Raw genomic sequence first — 20,806 nt, forward strand, 5'->3', positions numbered from 1 at the left:
CTGTCCTCACTGGATCTGGGGATTCGGGATGGGGGGGGGCAGGTCACCCGGTTTCTCGGAAGACACTGCGCGGGGGACAGGGACTCCTGAGGCCACAGGCAGCCCAGGCAAACGCAGCCGCTGGCGCCCTGCCGCAAGGCCTCTCCCGGGGTCTCTGATCCTCCCACAGTCCCTCCTGCTGCAGCGCGCCCGTTTCCTCCGGGGGAAACAGCCCCTCCCGACCCCCCGCCGCCCCCTGCACCTGGCCACCCCAGGACTTCCCGGGCCGAGCCCCGTGGACGGCCCGGGGCACAGGGCAGAGGCGCGGAGCAGCCGGCTGGGCTGAGCGCCCGCCTTGACCGGGTCCGCCCGGGGGCGGGGCCTGCGGGGCCTCCTCCGCGGGCGGCGGCGGGGTGGGGGGCGCCCGCGGGCCGCAGCGGAATAAAAGGGCCTCAGGGCGCCCCGGGAGGCCCGTCAGCGCTCTCATCCCGGCGTCCGGCCCCTGCCCGACCGTCCTCTGTGCTGCGGCTGGTGAGCCCCCGCCTGGCCCCTGGCCCCGGGTCTGTCTCGCGTTGTCCTGTCTGTCCCACTTCTGTCTCTCTGTGAGGCTGCCAGCCTCTGAAGGTTCCTGAAGGCTGGGGGCTGGGAGAGGTGGGGGTCCCATGGGCAGATGGCCTAGCCTCCTAGTCGCTCACCAACCTGCTTCCAAGGGAAGTGACCAAATTAGGGAGCTTGGCCCAAGGCCCGCCCAGGGTGGCTGGCCCTGGCCTGCCTGGGGTGCCTGCGTGTCTTGTTTGTGAACATGCTGTGGGGAACCATTTCTCTGCCCTCATCGAGGAAGAAGCAAGGGAAGGGGCAAGGTGGGTTCAGATGTCAAACTTGTGACTTGGGGGACAAAGAGGCAGGGTACATAAACCAGAGATGATTATGCTGAGGGGTAGGGAGACAGCAAGTGCAGGTGGGCAGAGGACTTCAACCGCAGTATGTCCCGTGCCTGGCCAGGTAAAGCTCAGAGTCATTTGCTGGCACTGCTTCAGGTCACCATAATTCGTGGTCCCAGGGAGGGACCCCATCCCCCAAAGAGCTAGAGAGAAGGGGCTTCGAGTGATCCCAAGGCTGGTGCACATGAGGGCAGCCCCCCTCCCCCAACCATGTTCTCTCCTGAATATCCTTGGGCATTACAGCCCTTTCCAGGGGGGCCAGGTCAGGCCAGGTGCCAGCGTCCGCTGGGAACACCTGAGCAGGTGCCTGTCTGCATCAAGCTGGAGGGATCCTGGATGTCACTCAGTTGCACTCTGTTGGCACCACCCCCAGTGCCCTTACACTGCGGCTGGGTCATCAATGAGCCTGCAGCAGGGTGGAATCTCATTCATCCCCCTGCCTCCTTTCCTCCTCCTCCTCCTCCTGGATCCAGCGTCCAGGTCTCCCGCGGCTGAGAGCCTGGCTTCTGGAGCCGGGCTGCCTGGCTTTGAATCCTGGCTGGGCAAGTTACTTAGCTTCTCTGGACCTCAGCTTCTCACCTATAAAGTAGAGATAAGTACTCCGTAAATAGTTTCAAATGTATTACAATAATTAATTATTAACTATCCCCCCAACCTTCCTTCCCCTCCACTATCCCCTTCTTTGCTTGCGAAGAGAATGGCCACTTCTGAGGCTGTTGCCTTCTTGAAGGGAGACTTCTCAGCTGGGTGGTCTTCCCCGTGCTGGGCACTGGAGAAACAGTTTTGGGGAGATGCGGTGGAGGCTGGGTATGGAGACAGCGAGCAAACACTGAGTGCTGGGGCGGTGGGAGGAAGCTGGGAGGGCTTAATGGAGGAGGCAGCATCTAAGCTGGAACACCTGTAGGGATTTACCGATCCAAGTAGAAGGAGCAGTGAGAGCAGAGGCCTGGATGTGGAAGCAGAGAATGGACAGAGGATGTTTGGGGAATGGTGAGAAGGCAAGTTTGGGGTGAGCAGAAGCTACAGAAGGTCCTGTGGTGGCAGGCAGGCTGGGAAGAGGGGTCCTCCCCACATCTGACCCTCGGTTCCTGCTGCCACCTGTTCCCCCTTCTGGGGCCACTCACATGGAAGGGAACTGTCCTCACCCAGATCCCAGCGTCCTGCTGCAGAAGGCCACCCCAGCTCCAGGCAGGCCTGGGACTATGCTCCTCTAATGAGAGCTCCAGGGTGCTGCGGGACATCAGCCCACTCCGTGGCCCATCATCGCATGTCACAGGGAGCAGGAGCCCTAGTGCCACCCCATCATTTTATAGGTGTTGCACCGGAGTCTCAGAGAGAGGAAAGCTCCTGACTCAAGTCACATAAGGACTTGGTGCCAGAGCAAGGAGCATCCTGATTCCTGGGGGATGGGGCAAGGGTGGGGGGTGGGGGTCCTCATTCAGGTCAGACTCAAGGTGACCACTGGGCCCTAGCAGCTGGAGGGCTCTGAACCCAGTCCTTTTTCTCTTGTCATCTGGGGAAGGTCCTTACCCAGAGCGACTTCATTTTGGCTCAGTCCCTAGCTGTCCACCTCATCCTTAGTGGGGCAACATCCCAAGCAGCCAAGCACAAGCCGCTCATGGTGACAGCCCGTCAGGAGCCCCCGCCGGCTCCAGAGCAGAGAGTCACATAAAGAAAACAGTGTTTAAGTCTGGAAAGGAAGTGCAGGAGGGATCACGGTGGGAAGAGATTTAACCACAGCACCCGGCCCCAGGGAGGGGAACCCGGAGAACCTGGGCTCAGAGGGAAAAGAGGCAAATCTGAAGGATGTCACAAAGAAGGGTCGTGGGGACTTGCTGCTGAGTTCAGATATGGCCTCTCTTCCTTCTTTATCTGAGACGGGCTGGGACCACCCCAGCCCAGGGCTCCCCAAGGGCCGTTCCTGCTGCTGTGTGATAGTTACTCGTCCAGGACAGCTGCTCTTGTCAGCATCCAGCGTGCATCCGTTCGTCTAAGCTTCACGAGAATCCTATGAGGTCCTTGCTATTTGGTATCCCTGTTTCACGGAGGCAAAACTGGGGCATTGTGCTATGAAATCACCTGCCCAAGACTGCCCAGAAGTGGAATGAGAACCCAGACAGCCTGACTCCCAGTCTCTCCCATTAAGCATGGTGCAGTGCCACCTTGCAGCCATGCAACCATGGATATTTACTAGGACCACCTACGTACCGGCCTGGCACTCTTCTGAGCACTGGGGGCATGACACAGAGACGCTGTCCCTGTGAGCATAAGTCCTGAGCCTATCTAGTGTACTTCTAGGAGCCCCCTCCGGCCAGCTCTGGGCTCACCAAAGCCAGAGGATTGGTGGCCGGAGGGGTTGGGGGCTGTGTGCAGGAAGGAATAGGACTGAGGCCCAGCCAACATAGCAGTCTGTGGGAAAGGGAGCAGCAGGGGGCCCTGGGAGGCTCCCCCTACCGACACTGACCAGCTACACAGGACCCTCGGGACAGCAGTGGCCATGCAAGAGCGGGTGTCCCCAGAATGAGCTCTCTTATGATTCCAGTGCAGAACAGGGAGTCAAGGACACAATGTCCTCCATCATGTCCTAGACTGGCATCAACTCCTCACCGGCTGCAGAGCCTGGCAGGGGAAGACATCGAGCATTGGTGACTGCAGACCCTCTGGCAGCCCTCATCAGCCATGACCTCTCCCCCATGCCCCCCATCTCCTCCCCCTGCCCCCATGCCCAAGACCAAGGCTGCTCATGTGTAGGGGGAGAAGACCCGCCCTTAACCTCACCCCTCTAAGGACCCAGAGAGCAGCTGATTATAGGCTTCTGGAAACAGGAGCCTTCTCTCTGGCATGTACTCACTGCCTACAATTTTTCTACGGCCCCTCACCTCCTATAGGATGAAGAGCAGACCATCCACAGGTGCACAAGGCCACCAATTGTCTGGCCCCAGCCTATGCCTCCACCTTCACCCACCCCCCTACATACAGGATTATGTCAAGGTCAGCTATTTATTGAGAGCTATGTGGTAGGCTTGTACTAAGCACTTTAAATACAGTGTTTTATTTAACACTAACAACACTGAGACAAGGATTATTATTCCCACTTTATAGACGAGGAAATCAAGACTCAGTAAGGCCAACTTAAACTTCCTCAAGGTCACGTGAACACTGAATAGTGGGTTTCAACCCAGTTTACCAGCCTCCAAACCCAGACTCCATCGATACCACCGTAGACACGTGCCCATGGCACACACACCCTTGGAGGGTCCTGCCATATTTTGTCCCTGCCTGCAGAAGAAGCCGAGCTCACGGGTGGAGGTGGTGATCACCGTCACGTTTGCTCCTTCCCCAGGTGCCTTGGCCCCAGCTGCCCTCGAAGTCACCAGGATGTGGTCCCTACCGGCCGCGCTCTCCCTGCTCCTGCTGCTGCTGCTGCAGGCCCCCCCTTGCTGGCTGCAGGCGCTGAGCCCCGCGAAGCTGCGGCTGGTGGGCCCAGGGAGCAGGCCAGAGAGGGGCCGCCTGGAGGTGCTCCACCAGGGCCAGTGGGGTACCGTGTGTGATGATGACTTTGCTCTCCAGGAGGCCACCGTGGCCTGCCGCCAACTGGGCTTTGAAACAGCCCTGACCTGGGCCCACAGTGCCAACTATGGTCAAGGGGAGGGTGAGTGCCCGGTGCTACCCAGCAGGATGACGAGGAGATGATGGTCGGTTGTGCTCCAAGGCTGGGCTCACTGAGGCTTCCGCACACTCCTGCCCAGCTCCGGTGGCCTCCCCTGGGAGGCATTCCCTGAGCACCCCAGCTGCCATTGCCCCTGCTCTGACCTTCCCGCAGTGAGGCCACCACCCTTCCCACCCTCCCACCCCCCCGCTGCCACCCTAGTCCACTCTTACAGAGTGCCTGGCACAAGGGAGGTGCTCAGCAAATGTCGCTGAGTGGATGAATGGACGGAGGGATAGGTGGACAGGTAGATCTGATTGCTAGACCTACCTGGCATTTTCCAAAAACAGATTCTACCTCCTCTTGGTAGTGGGTAGGGTTATAGATACCAAGATCCCAGGAGAACCGACTCCCCTCCCCCACCCCTACTTTCTACACAGGCTCTGGAAGAAGACAGTTGATACCCGTGGGGTCCTAGGAAGGAGGCACAGTCCACAAGTGCCTCTCTGTCCCTAAGCACCCCCCTTCCCCTGCTCTCAGGACCCATCTGGCTGGACAATGTACGCTGTATGGGCACAGAGAGCTCCTTGGACCAGTGCAGGTCCAATGGCTGGGGTGTCAACGACTGTAGCCACTCAGAGGACGTCGGGGTGGTGTGCCACCCCCAGCGCCACCGCGGCTATCTTTCTGAGAGCGTCTCCAATGTCCTTGGGCCCCAGGTAAGGAGGCGGTTCAGGCCTTGGCCCGAGCTAAGGGTTGAGTCATGGGACATAGAGCCTCCTGGGTGATGAACCCGGACGAAGAAGGAAGAGAAAGGGAGCAGCAGACTGGGCTGAGAAATGTCCCCGGGGACCCCACCTCCTGTTGGTGGCCCGGAGCAGGTGCATGGACAGAGGCCCCGCCTGTAGCAGGCCAGGCTGGGGAACCGGGGGGTCTAGGCTGGGGTTGCTGGGGATTGCTGAAGCTGCTCCCCATAAGGGAGGCAGGAGGGGGTGCGGGGCTGCCTTACCCACAAGGCCGGCCACAATTGCTGCCTCTTCCCAGCACAAACAACCCCGAACTAAAAACAGCCCAAGCCAAACAAAAGAAGCGGGCAGGGCAGGTCCTGGCCCTTACCCTCCACTGCTGGGCAGCCCTAGCCTGAGGACAGCTGAACCTGGCCCACAGATGCAGCAGACCAGGGTGCGGTCGGTGGTCTTCATGGTCTAAGTCACCCCAGACCTGGGGTCCTCTGGGCCAAGGATCCTGCTGGTAGTCTCAAGCAGCGGGTCTGTGTCCATCTTCCGCTCTCCCCAGGTGGCACAGAGAAGGTCCCTCTGCGTCCCGCGGAAGTCTCCCAAACTCCAAAGGCCCCGAGCCTGATCCCAAGGAGGGCACAGTCCTCTCTTGAGTTGAGGGGAGGAGTGCAGACAGACCAAGGTTCTGCCTTGTGCTCACTGTGTGGCCTTGGCAAATACTCGTATCTGGGCCTCTGTTTTCTGACCTGTCCAGGGAGGGCCAGGGTTGGGGGGTGATCTTTAAGTGTTCTGAGCCCTCGCCTGCCCATATGAAGGTCTGCAGCGGGCTCAGCAGGGGCAGGAGGCCTGGGGCCCTTGGTAACCTTATGAGCCCTGCAGGACCAGCGGCTGGAGGAGGTGCGGCTCAAACCCATCCTTGCCAGTGCCAAGCGGCACAGCCTGGTGACCGAGGGGGCGGTGGAGGTGAAGTACGAGGGCCATTGGCGGCAGGTGTGTGACCGGGACTGGACCGAGAGCAACAGCAAGGTGGTGTGTGGCATGCTGGGCTTCCCCAGCGAGGCACCTGTCAAAAGCCACTACTACAGGTAAGGAGAACCAGTGGGCAGAGGGTCGTGGGGGGCGTGGGGTTGTGGAGAGGTGGCCGAGTGTGTGCATGCCTGTGCGAGCTATACACACGTGTTCCTGTGTGTGTGCGTGTGTATGCATGCGCCTTTGTAAGGCAATGGCCTTACAGAGTCCAGGGAGATGTGCAGGGCAGTGTCTGCTGCAGGACACTCCCTGGGTGTGTGATGGGGAGGGAAACAGGCCCCATTGACTTTCCGAGTTGCGGGGCTCTCAGAATAATGAGGACTGAGGATGAACTTGGAGACCCTGGTAAATACCTAGAAAGGGTCAGAAAAGAAAAACAGCCCTTGCTAGTCTTATGGAGAAGCTGAAAACAACTGAATGCAAACCCGCGTGCCTGGTTAAAAAGTGGACTTGACTGAAGATGCTTCTGGCCGGACCCACCAGGACAGACCACCTGAGCCCCGGGTCTCAGCTCTGCCAGTAACACGCCATGGCCGTCGGTAGGGCCTCCAGGCCTCGATCAGCCAGTCGGCAGGGAATGTCCTCTGCTCTGATCTGGGCCAGGCTTTGACTGCTGCGCATGTGAGCAAGGCGGGGGCGGGGGGGGGGCGGGGCAGCACTTGGGAGACAAGACATAAAAACACTCTGTCCAAAACGTGACGGAACTGTCGCAAGATTGCATCAGCCTCTGAACGACACCAGCTCTGTGCCAGTGAAAACTCTCTGTGTTTCTCATCAAGGGAGACACCCCCCCACACTTTGTCTGTGTGGCCTCCCCTTGCTTACCCCCAGTCAGTCGAGCGGCTCTTAGATGGGTCTGCTCCCTGGGACCAGCCACGTGGCTCCATCCCTGGGGACGACTGGGATGTGGGCCCCTGACTCCCCACTGCCTGGTAATTGCACCTCTGGGCCCGGCTGGCTCACCCACCACCCCCGAGGAGGGCAGCCCTGATTATAGCCTCTGGGTGGGCAGCCCCTACCAGAAAGCCTTCAACTTGCTCCTGCCCCCAGAGGACCTTTACGCTGGGTCGCGTTTCTCGGGACACTCCCTGTAGGCTCCCGTCCATCTGCATGGGGAGAGGGCGAGCTGGGGGGCTGCCCACTCAGGGGCAGTCCAGTGCCGAAGAGACCCCAGTTTGCAACTAGTTGAGGAGGTACCTTGCTGGGCCCCGCTGTTCTCTCTGGGACATGGAGATCACCGGCGTCTGTGACAAGACCACGCTAAGAGGGCTGCTGTGCGGCTTGGCATTAAAATAATGCGGGCGAGTTTCCAGGCGGAATCCCCGTGCAAACTCAAGGACAGCCATGAGAAGCCAGGGCACACTGGGTATTCAGCACTCCCTCCATCCCCCCGACTTGTTTTCTCCCACCTAGGAGAGTCTGGAATTTGAAGATGGAGGACCCCAAATCTAGGTGAGGAGCCGCATCCCGAGGGGAGGGTGCCGAGGGGTATGGCACGAAGGGGCAGGGCACATCCCGAGCTCCCTCAACCCCTCCCCACCTTCAGGCTCCCTTGTCTTCCAGGTTGAAGAACCTGACACAGAAGAATTCCTTCTGGATCCACCGGGTCAACTGCCTGGGGACAGAGTCCCACCTGGCCAACTGCCAGGTGCAGGTGGCCCCAGCTCAGGGCAGGCTGCAGCCGGCCTGCCTGGGCGGCATGCACGCTGTGGTCAGCTGTGTGGCGGGGCACAAGAAGTCCCGGGCAGAGGTGGGTCCCACTGCGTGGCAGCAGGAGTGGGTGAGCGGGACAGGCAGGGAGGGACACTCCGGGACAGGCCGGAGTGGAAGGACCAATCGCCCCCATCGAGGAGGACTTGGTGCAGACTGGGAGGAGGAGAGCGAAGCCTAGCATGGTAAAAATGTGGGATTTATTTAAAAGGAACCGTTTATAACCCGCCCATAAATGGAAAGCTGACATCACGGGCCAGGAATAGCAGGTAACCATAAAGACAGTAATTACATCGTAGCTCCAGGGTTGAGGCCAAAGCTAGTGAACCTGAGCCTGGCCCTCTGTTAGAAAAAGCAACAAGCAAGTGCTGGTGAGGTGTTACGGACATGGCCTCCTGGCAGTGGGATAGCGTTCTCCGTGAAACGGAAGGACTAAAGAAGGTTTCACACGGAAGTCACTGCCCCACCGTGTGAGTCAGCTTCATTCATACCACGTCCCTGTGCGGCTTGAAATCATCTCACGGATCCCGCTGGGAACACTGATCTAGTTTAACCCCAAGGATAAGGAAGGAGCCAGGGCCAGACGACAGGAAGGGGACCCCCCCCCCCGAAGAGAGCAGGTAGAGGGTTGTGAAGGCCAGTAACCCCAGCTCCCAAGGCTCCCTTGTTACCACTGTGGCCCCTGCGGTGGCTCTTTGTCATGAGGGAGGGCGCTTATGAAGAACGGCTTACTGGTGGATTCAAGGCAGTAGCTCTGAACCACCAGAGGTGGGACTGGAACCCTGATCATCAGCTTACCTGCGGGAAGGGGCCTAGCCCAGGCTCCCCACAGCAGCTCCGCTGTGCCCGGTGCTGCCTCCTCTGCCTGACCTGAAGCTGGTTTTCTCCCAGCAGGAGCTGAAGGTGCGCCTCCGCTCGGGGGCCCAGATGGGAGAGGGCCGTGTCGAGGTGCTCATGAACCACCAGTGGGGGACGGTCTGTGACCACGGATGGAACCTCATCTCCGCCAGCATCGTGTGCCGTCAGCTTGGCTTTGGCTCAGCTCGGGAGGCCCTCTTTGGGGCCCAACTGGGGCAGGGTAAGCGAGGAGGCCTGGGGTGGGGGGTAGGAGGCTGTGGATGGGCCACTGTTCCGTCCCTTGGTGGCCCTGGTGCTGAGGCCCAGGACAGAAAGTTCTCCCCGACGATGGGGGAAGTCAAAGGGGGTAGGGTTCTAGAGGCGGAGCTTTACCTGGCACCTCCCCATCTCCCCGCTAGGCTTGGGACCCATCCACCTGCGCGAGGTACGCTGCAAGGGTTCTGAGCGGACCCTCAGTGAATGCCCCTCACTGGAGGGGCCCCAGAATGGCTGTAAGCATGAGAATGATGCTGCCGTCAGGTGCAACATCCCTGACAGGGGCTTCAAGAATCAGGTGAGCTCAGCTTCCGGCATAGCCTCCATTGGGGGGGAGGGCTGGAAGGCATGGAGAGCACCCCAGGACACCACATGGAGCCCATGGAGAGGGGGTTCTCAGAGCTAGTCTGGAAAGCCTCTCCTCTAAGCCTCCCCTGACTGGCCCATGTGTCCTCAAGGCCAGGGTCTGGCCTTCAGAGATGTCCATGGCAATGGGGGCCCTTCACGCAGATGCGCGTTTCCACGACAGGTGCCCTGTGAGGAAGGGGGCTAGGGCAGAGGACCCCAGTGCTGTCGGTGCTGGGGAGTGTCACTGCGAGGCTGCACGGAATTGCCAGAGTTCAGGTGTCATGTGTCATGCGGACAGTGGACAAGTCACTACTGTCTCTGAGCGTGGATCTGTCTTCTGTCAGTTGGGGTTAATTGTCTCCTGGGGTTATTATGAATGCAATAAGAGATACGAAATCCTTTTGCACCTGGCAAGTCATCGCGAATGGTAGGGGCAGGCACCTTGAGTCCGACTGCTCTAGAGGTCAGGGACAGCAGGGACTCTCTAGCTAAGTATCTCAAGTGACAGAGAGAGAGATAAAGCCAGAGAAGGGGAGAGCCAGCCGGGACCCGGCTCCAGGATTGTAGTCCTGAGCCCTCTGCCCGAAAGCCACTGTGCTCCTCACACCCCTCTGACCCCTGCAGGTGCGCCTGGCCGGCGGGCGCAACCCCCAGGAGGGTGTGGTGGAAGTGCAGGTGGAGGTGAACGGAGTCCGGCGCTGGGGGGCCGTGTGCAGTGACCACTGGGGGCTCACCGAAGCCATGGTGGCCTGCCGACAGCTCGGCCTGGGTTTTGCCAACCACGCGATCAAGGTAGGTCTCTTGTCTTGCTTCCAAACTTCCTCTGTTAAAAGTGCGAACAACTCATTCATGCATTCATTGATTAGTTACTGAGTGAAACTGGGGGCCGATGCCATGCTGGGGGCTGGGGACAGTGTGGTGAACAAGACACAGCTCCTGTCTCAGGAACAGTCAGCGAAGTGGGGAAGGCGGTCATTAACAAAACATTCATAGGACGCCTGGGTGGCTCAGCTGGTTAAGCGGCTGCCTTTGGCTCAGGTCATGATCCCAGCATCCTGGGATCGAGTCCCACATCGGGCTCCTTGCTCAGCAGGGAGCCTGCTTCTCCCTCTGCCTCTGCCTGCCACTCTGTCTGCTTGTGCTCACTCTCGCTCCTCTCTCTCTCTGACAAATAAATAAATAAAATCTTTGAAAAAAATTAAAAAAAATAAAAACATTCATGCAACAGGCCCATACTTCCGTCTCTAGGGAAGAGGACTTGAGGCTCAGCAGACCAGGTGGGGAGGGGATAAATAGCCCACGCGGGGAAAGCTTGACCCCACTGGGAAGATCAGGGACTGGGGCCGGAGCGGGGCTGTCAAGGGTGTGATGTGGGAGGGAGGGAGCAAGAGGCTGGCAAACGTTCAAAGTCCGCAATGCAGATGTCTCAAACATTTTTTCTGTGCTGTTCGGCACACTGCTGGAGCAGCAAGAACGCTGACACTCACTGCAGCAGCCCCGCTGAGAGACGATGCTGGCGTGGCCCAGACTAGTGGCCGTCCTGGGGGAGTTGCGGGTAGATTCGAGAGGGATCCGGGAAAGAAAACCACAAGGCCGTGGAGTGGCTGGGTTGCCACAACGTCCTCTGCTGGGTCCACACTGTTGGTTGGGGGAATGCGGGCACCCTGCCCCTACTAGGAAATGGGACTTGTTCATGAGCACCGCCACCCCCCACCACCCAGCTGTGGGAAGCAAAGCTGAGTGGACAGCAAGGGAACGGGACTGTCCTCTTCAACAGCTGAGGGCTGCCATGTGGGTGAGGGTGGGGCAAGACCCATGGCGGGAGAATCTCCCTGCCTAGATCCATGGGAGAAACTTCTGCTGCCGGAGGGGTGCAAAGCAGCAGGGACTATCGCCACGCTGGAGACTTTCAAGCTGGGGCCGGGCACAACCAGATGGTGGCGGTCCAACGGGGTTCCAGCATCAGACGGGCGTCGGAGGGGATGACTCCAAAGCATCCCTCCCCCCCTGACCGGGCGCCGCCGGCTCTTTTCTCAGGACACCTGGTACTGGCAGGGGACGCCTGGGGCCACCAACGTGGTGATGAGCGGCGTGCGCTGCTCGGGCACAGAGCTGGCCCTGCAGCAGTGTCAGAGACATGGGCCGGTGCTCTGCTCCCACGGCTCAGGGAGCTCCTCGGCCGGGGTCTCCTGCACAGAGAGTAAGTAGCCCCCACGGCGCCGCCGCTCCCCGCCACCCCAGCCTGGCCAGCCCACACCGCCCGTCCTCGGGGAGGGCCTGGAAGGGTCGGGGGTGGAAGGAGGGCTGGACTTGGAGCAACGGCCCTGCCCTTTACCAGCTGTGGGTGCCCAAGTCACCCATCCCCTGGGGACACAGTCCTGCCCTGCCCGGCTCACAGGGTTATGGTGAGGATTAAAGCAGAGGATAGGGGAACACACGAGGACGCACAGTCATGTTTTTCACTTTCTGTGTTGTGAACGAAAGTTGAAAGAAAAAAAGAAACAGGTGAGAAAACAAGAGAATGAGTTAGACTTAGTAAGGGCAGTCTTTTCTGCTGGGAATTCTATACACACGCAGTAGGCCACAACCACGTGTCCTCGTCCTGAGCTGTGGGTCCCCCGGCAGGCTACAGGACAAGATGGTTCCGAGGCAGGGGTCCACCCCACGCATCCGGGTGCTCGGGGCAGCTGCATCGGTCTGACACCTGTTGACCAGGTCGACGCTGAGATACTGTATCTGGTCCCGAGGCTGCGGCTGGCACCGCGCCAAGCGGCCACTTGACCTTCTCCCCAGCCAGGCTTACACGCCAAGACGTCCTTGACCTTTGTCAGCGAGCCTGAGCGCTCTTCTCCGTCCCGCACACCTTAGAAAATACCGGGTCCTCACGACACACCCTCACAGCAGGGAGCTGTGGCACCAGCCTGTGCCTTCCCAGCGCACTCCCCAATCTGGGACCCCTGTAACCCTCCCTCAGAGCAGCAGCTCTCAGCCTGAAGGCTTCTGACATTTTGCCATGGGCGAGCACGGACAGGCAACCTGCCCACTGTGTGACCATCCCTATTTCTCCTCTGTGATCTTTCTCACTCCTTTTCTTCTTTGCCCTCTCTCCTTCTCCATCTCTCTGGAAGCTCTTCTCCTTCTTTCCCTCAGGAACTCAAGGGTTTGCCGTGAGCAGAGCCTAGGAATAAGCGCAGGACCTTCGGGAACATTCGGTGATGGTCCAAGCCCCCTCTGGCCGCCCAGCCCAGCCCCCGCTACCACCCACAGTGCCCGCCTGCCGAAACTAACCAGAGTCCCATCTCACTGTCCTCAGCACATAGACTCTCACCCAGCTGATGCCTCTCCCCAGATCTGAACTGTCACCCCGCTCTTGCAAGGCAAAGTCCTGAGAACGGGCAACTTTTCTCCCCTGATGCTACATGGTAACAGCAGCAGAGCTCCACTGGCATGGGGGCAAGGACACATGGGGCTCCAAGGTGGGTGAGAGCCCCAGTGGCAGGAAGGGAACAGGCATTTCCGGTACGATGGACGCTTATGCACAGAGAAGCACTGGGAATGTCATCAGGGAAGAATGCACAGGACAGGCCAGTGCGAGTACCCAGGAGAGCAGTCAGGTTAGAACAGGGACCCTGCGGGAGACACGGGCCTGAAACTGCAGCAGGGTGGACCGAATGGCAGAGCCCAGGAGCAGGCTCAGAGATGATCTCTTCCGGCTCTTCCTGCCTGCCCTCTCCCCTCCGCGCCCCTCCCTTGAAGGAACTGAGACCCAGAGAAAGTGACTGAGCTGGGGAAGCCAAGCTGGGCAGCAGGGCTCAGGAGGGGCTGTGTGAGTTAGACCACAAAGAGGCACTTAGAAGCTGAGGAACATTTTACAAAGGAAATACCAGCTTACATCGAGGGCATGCTTACCCGACAGTGACCTGAGCATGTTACGGGTACTGGCGCTACTGGCATTATTACGATCCCCACCATAGGGATGAGGAAATTGAAGAAATTGAGAGCCAGAAGCTTAAGCAAGTCACAGAGCTAGTGAAAGGTGTGGCCAGAAACAAAGCAAGACTTGAACGCTGGCAGCCGACTCCAAAGCCGTCATGCCTAACCAGGGCCCGGGAGTGCTTGAACCCACCTTCCCTGACTCCTGTCCTGGGGAGAGCCCTGCCTGCCCTGCTGGTAGATCCCCCAGAGAGCCCCTCTGCCCAAGAGCAACACGGCTGCCTCCCTTCCTTTCCCCTGTGGCCGCAGGCGCTCCAGACCTGGTGATGAACGCCCAGCTCGTGCAGGAGACCGCCTACCTGGAGGACCGGCACCTCAGCCAGCTGTACTGCGCGCACGAAGAGAACTGCCTCTCCCAGTCTGCCGACCACATGGACTGGCCCTATGGCTACCGGCGCCTCCTCCGCTTCTCCTCCCAGATCTACAACCTAGGCCGGGCCGACTTCCGTCCCAAGACAGGACGCCACAACTGGATTTGGCACCAGTGCCACAGGTCAGTGCTCCCTCACGCCATGGCTCTCGAGGGACAAACAGCCAAGTCCAAGAATCATACCAGTGTGGTCTTCCCCTGACCCTGGGCGCTCTCCTGGGAGGGCTGCGCACTCTGAGAGCCTTCCTTCCTCGACGCCTCACTGGCTTTGCCTCCAGGAGCCAGTAGGGAACTGCGGGGGCACTGGCCATCCCTGCCCTGGATGTACAGCCCTTAACGATGCTCATGGGGTGCACTCCCCCAGCAGCGGCGCTCATAGTCAGCAGAGCTGGTCTTTGTTAGAATGATATGGACAATTAATTTCTCTGTGGTGGAGCTTAGGCCTTGTCTTTAAAAGCCACATAAAGTGAAAACTCCTAGAAACCTGGAAACCCAAAATAGACATCCCAGCCAGGATGCTGGCTCTGCAGAAAAAGCTTGCTGGCTTCTGCAGCAGTAGAGCAAGGCCACCCAGAGAAAAGTGGGAACGCAAGGACTGAAAGGAGACAATGGGTTCTCTTTCGTATCAGGAGCCTCCAGCCCAGACAGGAGAGACAAGGCCTGTGACAAAGGCAGAATGGGAAAGTGGTGGTTTCTGCCTTCAGGATGCAGCATGGGTGGGGAAAGCGGAGTGGAGCGGGCAGCAGCGTTGGGACTTGGCCTTGCTGAGATAATAAGCACCTTCCCCTGTAGCAGGAACAGAGTTGTCATCAGGCCTGGATTGGAAACAATGGTAGCAATTTGGTCGCAGGCTCCCAGGGAGCAGAGTAAGCACCCCTCCTTGGCAGATCGGCCCGAGGCTCGTTCCTGGAGGTGCCCCTCCCTCCTGCCTCCGATTGGGCTTTGTGGCCAGGCACCGGCCTCCTGGAGGCTCACAGGGCTGTGCTCTCCCCTCCTCCCCTGGGTCCACACCGGGTGAGGGCAGCTGTGCCTGGCTGCCGGGCAGGGGGGTGCCAGAAGGTCCCAGGGATCCTGGCTTGGTGAGGGAGAAGGGCGCTGCCCTGACGATACCGTTCCTCTCTGGATAGTGACGGGGCCCAGCGCCTCGGTCTGGCCTGCCGACTGCTCTAGGCTGACAGCGCTTCCTTTCCCGCAGGCACTACCACAGCATCGAGGTCTTCACACACTATGACCTCCTCACTCTCAACGGCTCCAAGGTGGCTGAGGGGCACAAAGCCAGTTTCTGCCTGGAGGACACACACTGCCCCCCAGGTAGGCGGATCCCCGGCCGCACAGCCTCCTGGTGTTCTCTTCCTCAGCCCTGTCCCAGTGAGGCTCCTTTACGCCCTCAGCCAAGACCCCCTCAGGCACCTGGAGACTCTGCTCTGGCAACAGTCAGCACTCAAGGCACTCCAGAAAGATCGGTGTCTTACCTCCTGACATGTTAGGTGGAAGGTCCCTGCTGCTGCTGCATTCCCAACATGCTTTGTACCACCTGTAAAGGCTTTATACTCTTGGTTTTAGAGAAGAGTTGCAGGCCTGTTTCACTTTGGCTAAGTTCTCTGAGGACACGGGTTGTCTAATTCCTGTTTGCAGTCCCACAGTTTCTAGCCTTTCAGAATGGCGTGGCAAACGCTCGCTTTTCAGAGGGTCAGAAGGATGTAGGGCTGGAACCTTCCACCCATAATTCCTAGCCAACAGGAGTTCCACTAGTGCATCCAGAGAAATCCTATCACATATGGGGTTTGCTACTGTGCTGGATTCATGGTTAGTAGGAATTCAGGCTCTGATTCCCAGGCAGGTTATCTAACAGAACCGCAGGTCCCTTGTCTGATTCCACCGAGGGAGATGACCAGTGTGAGGATTCCGTGTGTAGGGCCTGGCTTACAGGGTCCTGAGCCCCTCCCCCATGCTTCAGTAACCATTGGTGCCCTTCCATACAGGACTGCAGAAACGCTATGCATGTGCCAACTTTGGGGAGCAGGGAGTGACTGTCGGCTGCTGGGACACCTACCGGCATGACATCGATTGCCAGTGGGTGGACATCACAGATGTGGCCCCTGGGAATTACATCTTCCAGGTAAGGGGGCTTGGGGATCCCCCAGAGGAACTCCATTTCCTGCAGATATTCCAAGTCTCCCTGCAGTCTCATGAGGGAAGAGTTTCACAAATAGGGTCTCCAACAGGATCCCGAGGACCTGGGTTTGAGTCTTGAGTCAGTGGACAACGTAGCATAGGAACGTTAATGCCTGCCCTCTGGGTGCCTGGAAGGACTAGTGAAGCGAAGGGTGTAAACACCCTTTGCGAGACTGCGTGTAATGTAAATGATGATCACAGCCACTATCGTCACCTGCTTTCACTTGTCCCCTTGTCTCTCTGCAGGTGGTTGTGAACCCCCAGTTCGAGGTGGCGGAGTCTGATTTCTCGAACAACATGATGCGGTGCCACTGCAAGTATGATGGGCACCGGGTGTGGCTGCACAACTGCCACACAGGTAACCACGAGCCCTCGTAGGGCCAGCCACCTATGGGCTCGGGAAGCTGGGAGCCCCTGCCCGCACCCTCCATGGGGCTGGAAGGTTGATGTGGAAGGTTAGGGGTAGGACAGAGATGAACATCCCTTGACATCTTCATAGGTCCCTTTCTAGACCCAACTGGTGACACCAGCAGCCTCACCCAGTCACAACTGACTTCTACATCCGTCTTTGTCCTTAAGGCTGTTTGGATTATAAACTCAGTCTCCCATCTGTCCTAGAGTCTTTTCTGTTACTTCAAGCCAAGTCTGGATTTCTCTTCCCCAGTCCCGTTATTGTTCGCCCTCCCTTTCGTATGGTCTTTCTTAGTCGTGCCCGTCCTAACTTGACTGCCTCACAGGCAGAAGGGGAGGTCCGCCAGCTCTGTGTTGCTGTCTCCAGCTGGGATCACGGAGCACAAGAAGGTGGCCACAGAGAACAGGGCTCAGGACGCTTACAGGATTGGTCGTATTGGACAATGGAAGAAGCAGATTCAGTAAGGGACAGAGTACGGAAATGGTTGCCCTACTTGTCTGTAGAGGAAGGTAGCAAGCAGTCCCTCCTCTGGCTTCAAGTTACGAAATGCCTGAACTTGCTATGGGGTGTGTGTTCGTATCCACACTTAGCACATAGGGCAGGACGGGACTGGTTTATTCAGTCAGCAAACACCAAAGACCTACTTTTGTGTTGAATACTGTGCCAGGCACTAGGAAAATAGGAGTAAAATGTGGAGCTCAGTGTCAAACAGGGTAAGCAGGCATGCCAAAGGATAACCCCAATACTCCTGATTATTCCAAACCCGTAAGAACTAATGCTGAGCAGGCACAGTGAGAAAGCAACAACTTGGGAACTAGCAAGGTCTCCCGGAGGAAACGATGCTTGAACCGGGTTTCAAAGGAGAGGCCCAAGTCCAGGAAGAAGGGAAGACTAGAGAACGAGCACAGGATTTGGCCCCCGAAGGCTTCATTGGGTTCCAAATCCAAGTCCACCACCTTCTAGCTGTAAGATTGAGGAATATCTCAACCTCAAAGAAGTTTTCTTTTTTAAAATGGCGGAACTGTGTACTTCAAACCCACTGAAGTGCTTTGCAAGGGGGGGTTATGATAGGTCTTGCTAAGAGAATGACTCTCCTGTGGATCTGGGGACCACTGACCAATTTTAGTCAAAGGGGGTGCAAAAAGATCAGATTTATGTTTTTAGAAAGGTCACTATAGCAATGGATGCAACACCGTAAGAGGAGAAAGAGGAAATAGTCCAAAGATTCAAAATTGTGTAACTGAGTAGGTTTTGCTGCCCCAAACTGAGACAAGAACATCAGAGTTACCAGGGACTGGAACCTAAGGCTGCACAGTGGAGAGAGCCTCCCAGATGCTAGTGGTGCGCTGCAAGGGATCCAGGGTGGCGAGGGAGGAAAGAAAAACAGGCACTTTTGAGCACAAAACAGAGGACATACCAGGTGAGAATGCAGTTATTTAATGAAAGGACTGGTGTGAAGAGGTGTGAATAGGACTAAGGAAATGAGGGTTGTGGAGGCATCTGAGGATAAGCCAGAGTGGAAATCGTTCATGCCTTTCAGCTTGAAGGGGCATAGGGTGTCCTAGAGGCAGGTTGAAGTTCAAGCTTGGAGGGAGAACCTGACCCTAGCAGGAGGCAAGGGAGGCCACCACCACAGGAACAGGGAAGAAATACACCAATGTCTCCCTCCTTCTATCCACTAATCTTCTGCTGTTGCTTCTCATTGACCTAAATCAAAAAGAAACAGAGGCTGAGGAAGCCAGAGGGAAGCTATCTAGAGCACAGAGAAAACAAATAAGGGTAGAGAGTGAATCTGGGGATGGTGGGTAGGCAGAGTATCAGCACAATCCTTTCTACTCAATAGCCTGTTCTTCCTGACGTGCTTGAAGCTACACAGCAGGGTCTGTTTCTACAAAATGTTTATGCCTATGACTGACCTGATGTAAAGGGTGAGTGGGGCAGAATGTAACTTGTGTGTGTGTATGTGTGTGTGTGTAAGAGAGAGAGAGAGAGAGAGAAATTGTCAGGAGGGGCTAAGAGCATGGGAAGGCTGGCTTCTTACCAGTTCTCCTTTGGTTCACAGGGGATTCCTACCGAGCTAATTCAGAGCTCTCCCTGGAGCAGGAGCGTCTCAGGAACAACTTCATCTGAAGCCATGACTGCACACTTCCGGCTGCTGCCCACACACCAGATACCTCAGCTTATTGGAGCCATGCCCTTCACAGAGCCCTAACTCAGAGGGAAAGGGGTCAGTGCCAAGGGGCACCAAGAACCGCTCAGGAAGCCTTTTGATGGCAAGGCCATCAAACCAAAATGGTACTGTTCCCTCAGGAGGACTCTGGGCCTGTCCCCTAAAGGGTCTTTGGTCTATGGTCTATGGCCTCCAGGCTTTGTTGAGCTGAGCTCGTCTTCCACAAGGAGACCCAGTCCTTACTGGATCTTGCCCCAGAGTTCCTGATTCAGGAGCAATTAGAGATGGACTATGGCTCAGTCCCCCATTTGAATGGTGCTTTGCAAATGTCTTGGAGGAGTAGGGGACAAAAGGATAAAGATACATGGAAGATAGGATTAACTCTGCTAAAAGCTCAAAGTCACAACTGGCAGAGATGCTGATGAATCCAGGCCCTCATTTGGTCTGTGCTCCTTTAGAACTCACCTGTTATTCCTAAGAATCCACTCTAGTGCCTTTACCTTTATCCTACCCACATATGGGTGTTTCTATGCTTCTGGAAGCATAGGCCTCAGGCATCCCCTTATCTTCTGATGAGCCAACACCACCCGTTACTGAGTGCTTGAGAAGGGGCAGGATTTGCAGAGCTGGCCAGATGGGGCCTTCCTACAAAAGAGCTAGAGAAGGCCAAGCAGAAAGATTGCTGTGGTGGTATGGACTCCAGCCCTTGCCAGGGCCTTGCCATGGAAAAAAATATATATATATGCCATGCCCCTGGCAGGCAATCCAGTCTCCCTCAAAATCACTGTACGTCTCAGGACTGGCCTAAATTTCAGGTCTCAACCAAGCTTCTGGAGTGAACTTCGCATGGAATAAATTAGATACACATAAGAAATGATTTTTACAGGTTTGATGCTCTAATCCCAATAAAGGTTGCTCACTATGGACAGCTATAATGACGAGACTGGCTCTTTGCAGTTCCCAGCACACGAAGTCTAACTTCTTCCACTCTTGCTGAGCTGGGGACTAGGCTGTGTGGGGGACACACTACTCACAACAGTCCTACTACATTTCTCCGATATTAGCCTATCATCTGCTTCCCAATTCCCTCCCAGGCTCAGCGCTGAAATGTGGGTCAGAAAGGTCAAGGGATGAAAGGGAGGAGGCAAGAAGGAAAAGTCTAAGGACTGTAAACTTTTGTAACGGAGGCTGTAAAACCAAAGTGAGCGGCAGCAGACGGGCAGATTTACAACAGTACTCCCCTCCCCACGCCACGAGCGCCGTCCCCGCCTCAGGGAGTAACAAGGGGCACGATCTGCAGTTATCCTCTATGAATACACAGACGTACTTTCTTCCTTCTCTCCTACCTTCTCTCTCCTCCACTCCTTCATCTCCTTCATTAGGCAAAGGGAGCATTATATCTTGGCATGGCAGTTTAGGTAAACAAGGGAAGGACTGATTTCCTGTTGGACCCGGCAAACATCGCCCGAACAGTAACAACATTATACTCGCACATGCGGCTAATGGTCTGTGAAAGAATGTGCAGCCCGTGGGGGAGTGTGTGGCGACTGATGACTACATTCAGGCAGGGAGGTGACCCACCGCTTCTTCCTGGATCCAGTTTCCAAGAGAGCCAGGAAACGCAGGCCAGGCAGCCAGCCACTGGCTCTGGTCTCAGTCTTGCTGCCCACATCACACGTTCGATAGATGCAGCCAGTTCCAATTCTTGGAAAAAGCTATACAAGGGCTGTGCTGTTATACCACCGAGTTGAAAGGGAAGGACATAGGAAGACTGCTGGCGGGCATGACTTGTAACTAGATGAGGAATGTTAACAGAATACCAACCACCAAATTCCAGACAGAACCAAAAATGTCGGAAGATTTTCACTTCAGCATTCTTTAGTCTCACAGAGGCTGAAGGGCTGGGAACCTCAGCTTACTAATTAGAAGCCCAGTTTATTTCTATTCCACCAAAACCTTCACTCTACGGGGAGCATATCAGAACTCAAGGGAAATATACCTTTTTACTACAAATTCCAGGTGACACTGGGATTTAGTCATTTTACACGAAGCAACAAAAACACCTTGCAGAATGCACTCACTGTCTTCTGGAACATCTAACAGAGGAGCCAGAGGCAGCTACGGGGTGTCTCTGGTCAGCTCTGCTTGTGAAGGCACGGGTTAGATGGGACCAGCGATCT

At 56.9% G+C, this 20,806-nt stretch overlaps 1 protein-coding gene across 3 annotated transcripts; it reads left to right on the forward strand.

Annotated features, from left to right (window-relative positions):
- Positions 1–358: 358 nt before the first annotated feature.
- On the forward strand, positions 359–19,561 carry LOXL4 (lysyl oxidase like 4). 3 transcript variants are annotated; one of them, XM_013054658.2, is made up of 15 exons: positions 359–539; positions 4,264–4,572; positions 5,110–5,288; positions 6,186–6,391; positions 7,749–7,787; positions 7,899–8,085; positions 8,937–9,123; positions 9,302–9,456; positions 10,131–10,298; positions 11,544–11,706; positions 13,749–13,992; positions 15,065–15,180; positions 15,852–15,988; positions 16,291–16,402; positions 18,519–19,561. In XM_013054658.2, exons 2-15 carry the CDS (start codon positions 4,299–4,301, stop codon positions 18,584–18,586), a joined length of 2,235 nt encoding a protein of 744 aa, XP_012910112.1. In that variant the 5' UTR covers positions 359–539; positions 4,264–4,298; the 3' UTR covers positions 18,587–19,561. The 3 variants fall into 3 exon arrangements, with proteins under 3 accessions (XP_012910112.1, XP_004749584.1, XP_004749585.1); XM_004749527.3 differs by having other exon boundaries at positions 359–510; XM_004749528.3 differs by having other exon boundaries at positions 359–510; positions 8,940–9,123.
- Positions 19,562–20,806: the final 1,245 nt, after the last annotated feature.

This window comes from Mustela putorius, unplaced genomic scaffold, assembly GCF_011764305.1.
Source record: "Mustela putorius furo isolate JIRA1106 unplaced genomic scaffold, ASM1176430v1.1 tig00003909_pilon_pilon_pilon, whole genome shotgun sequence".
Lineage (NCBI taxonomy): Eukaryota > Metazoa > Chordata > Mammalia > Carnivora > Mustelidae > Mustela > Mustela putorius.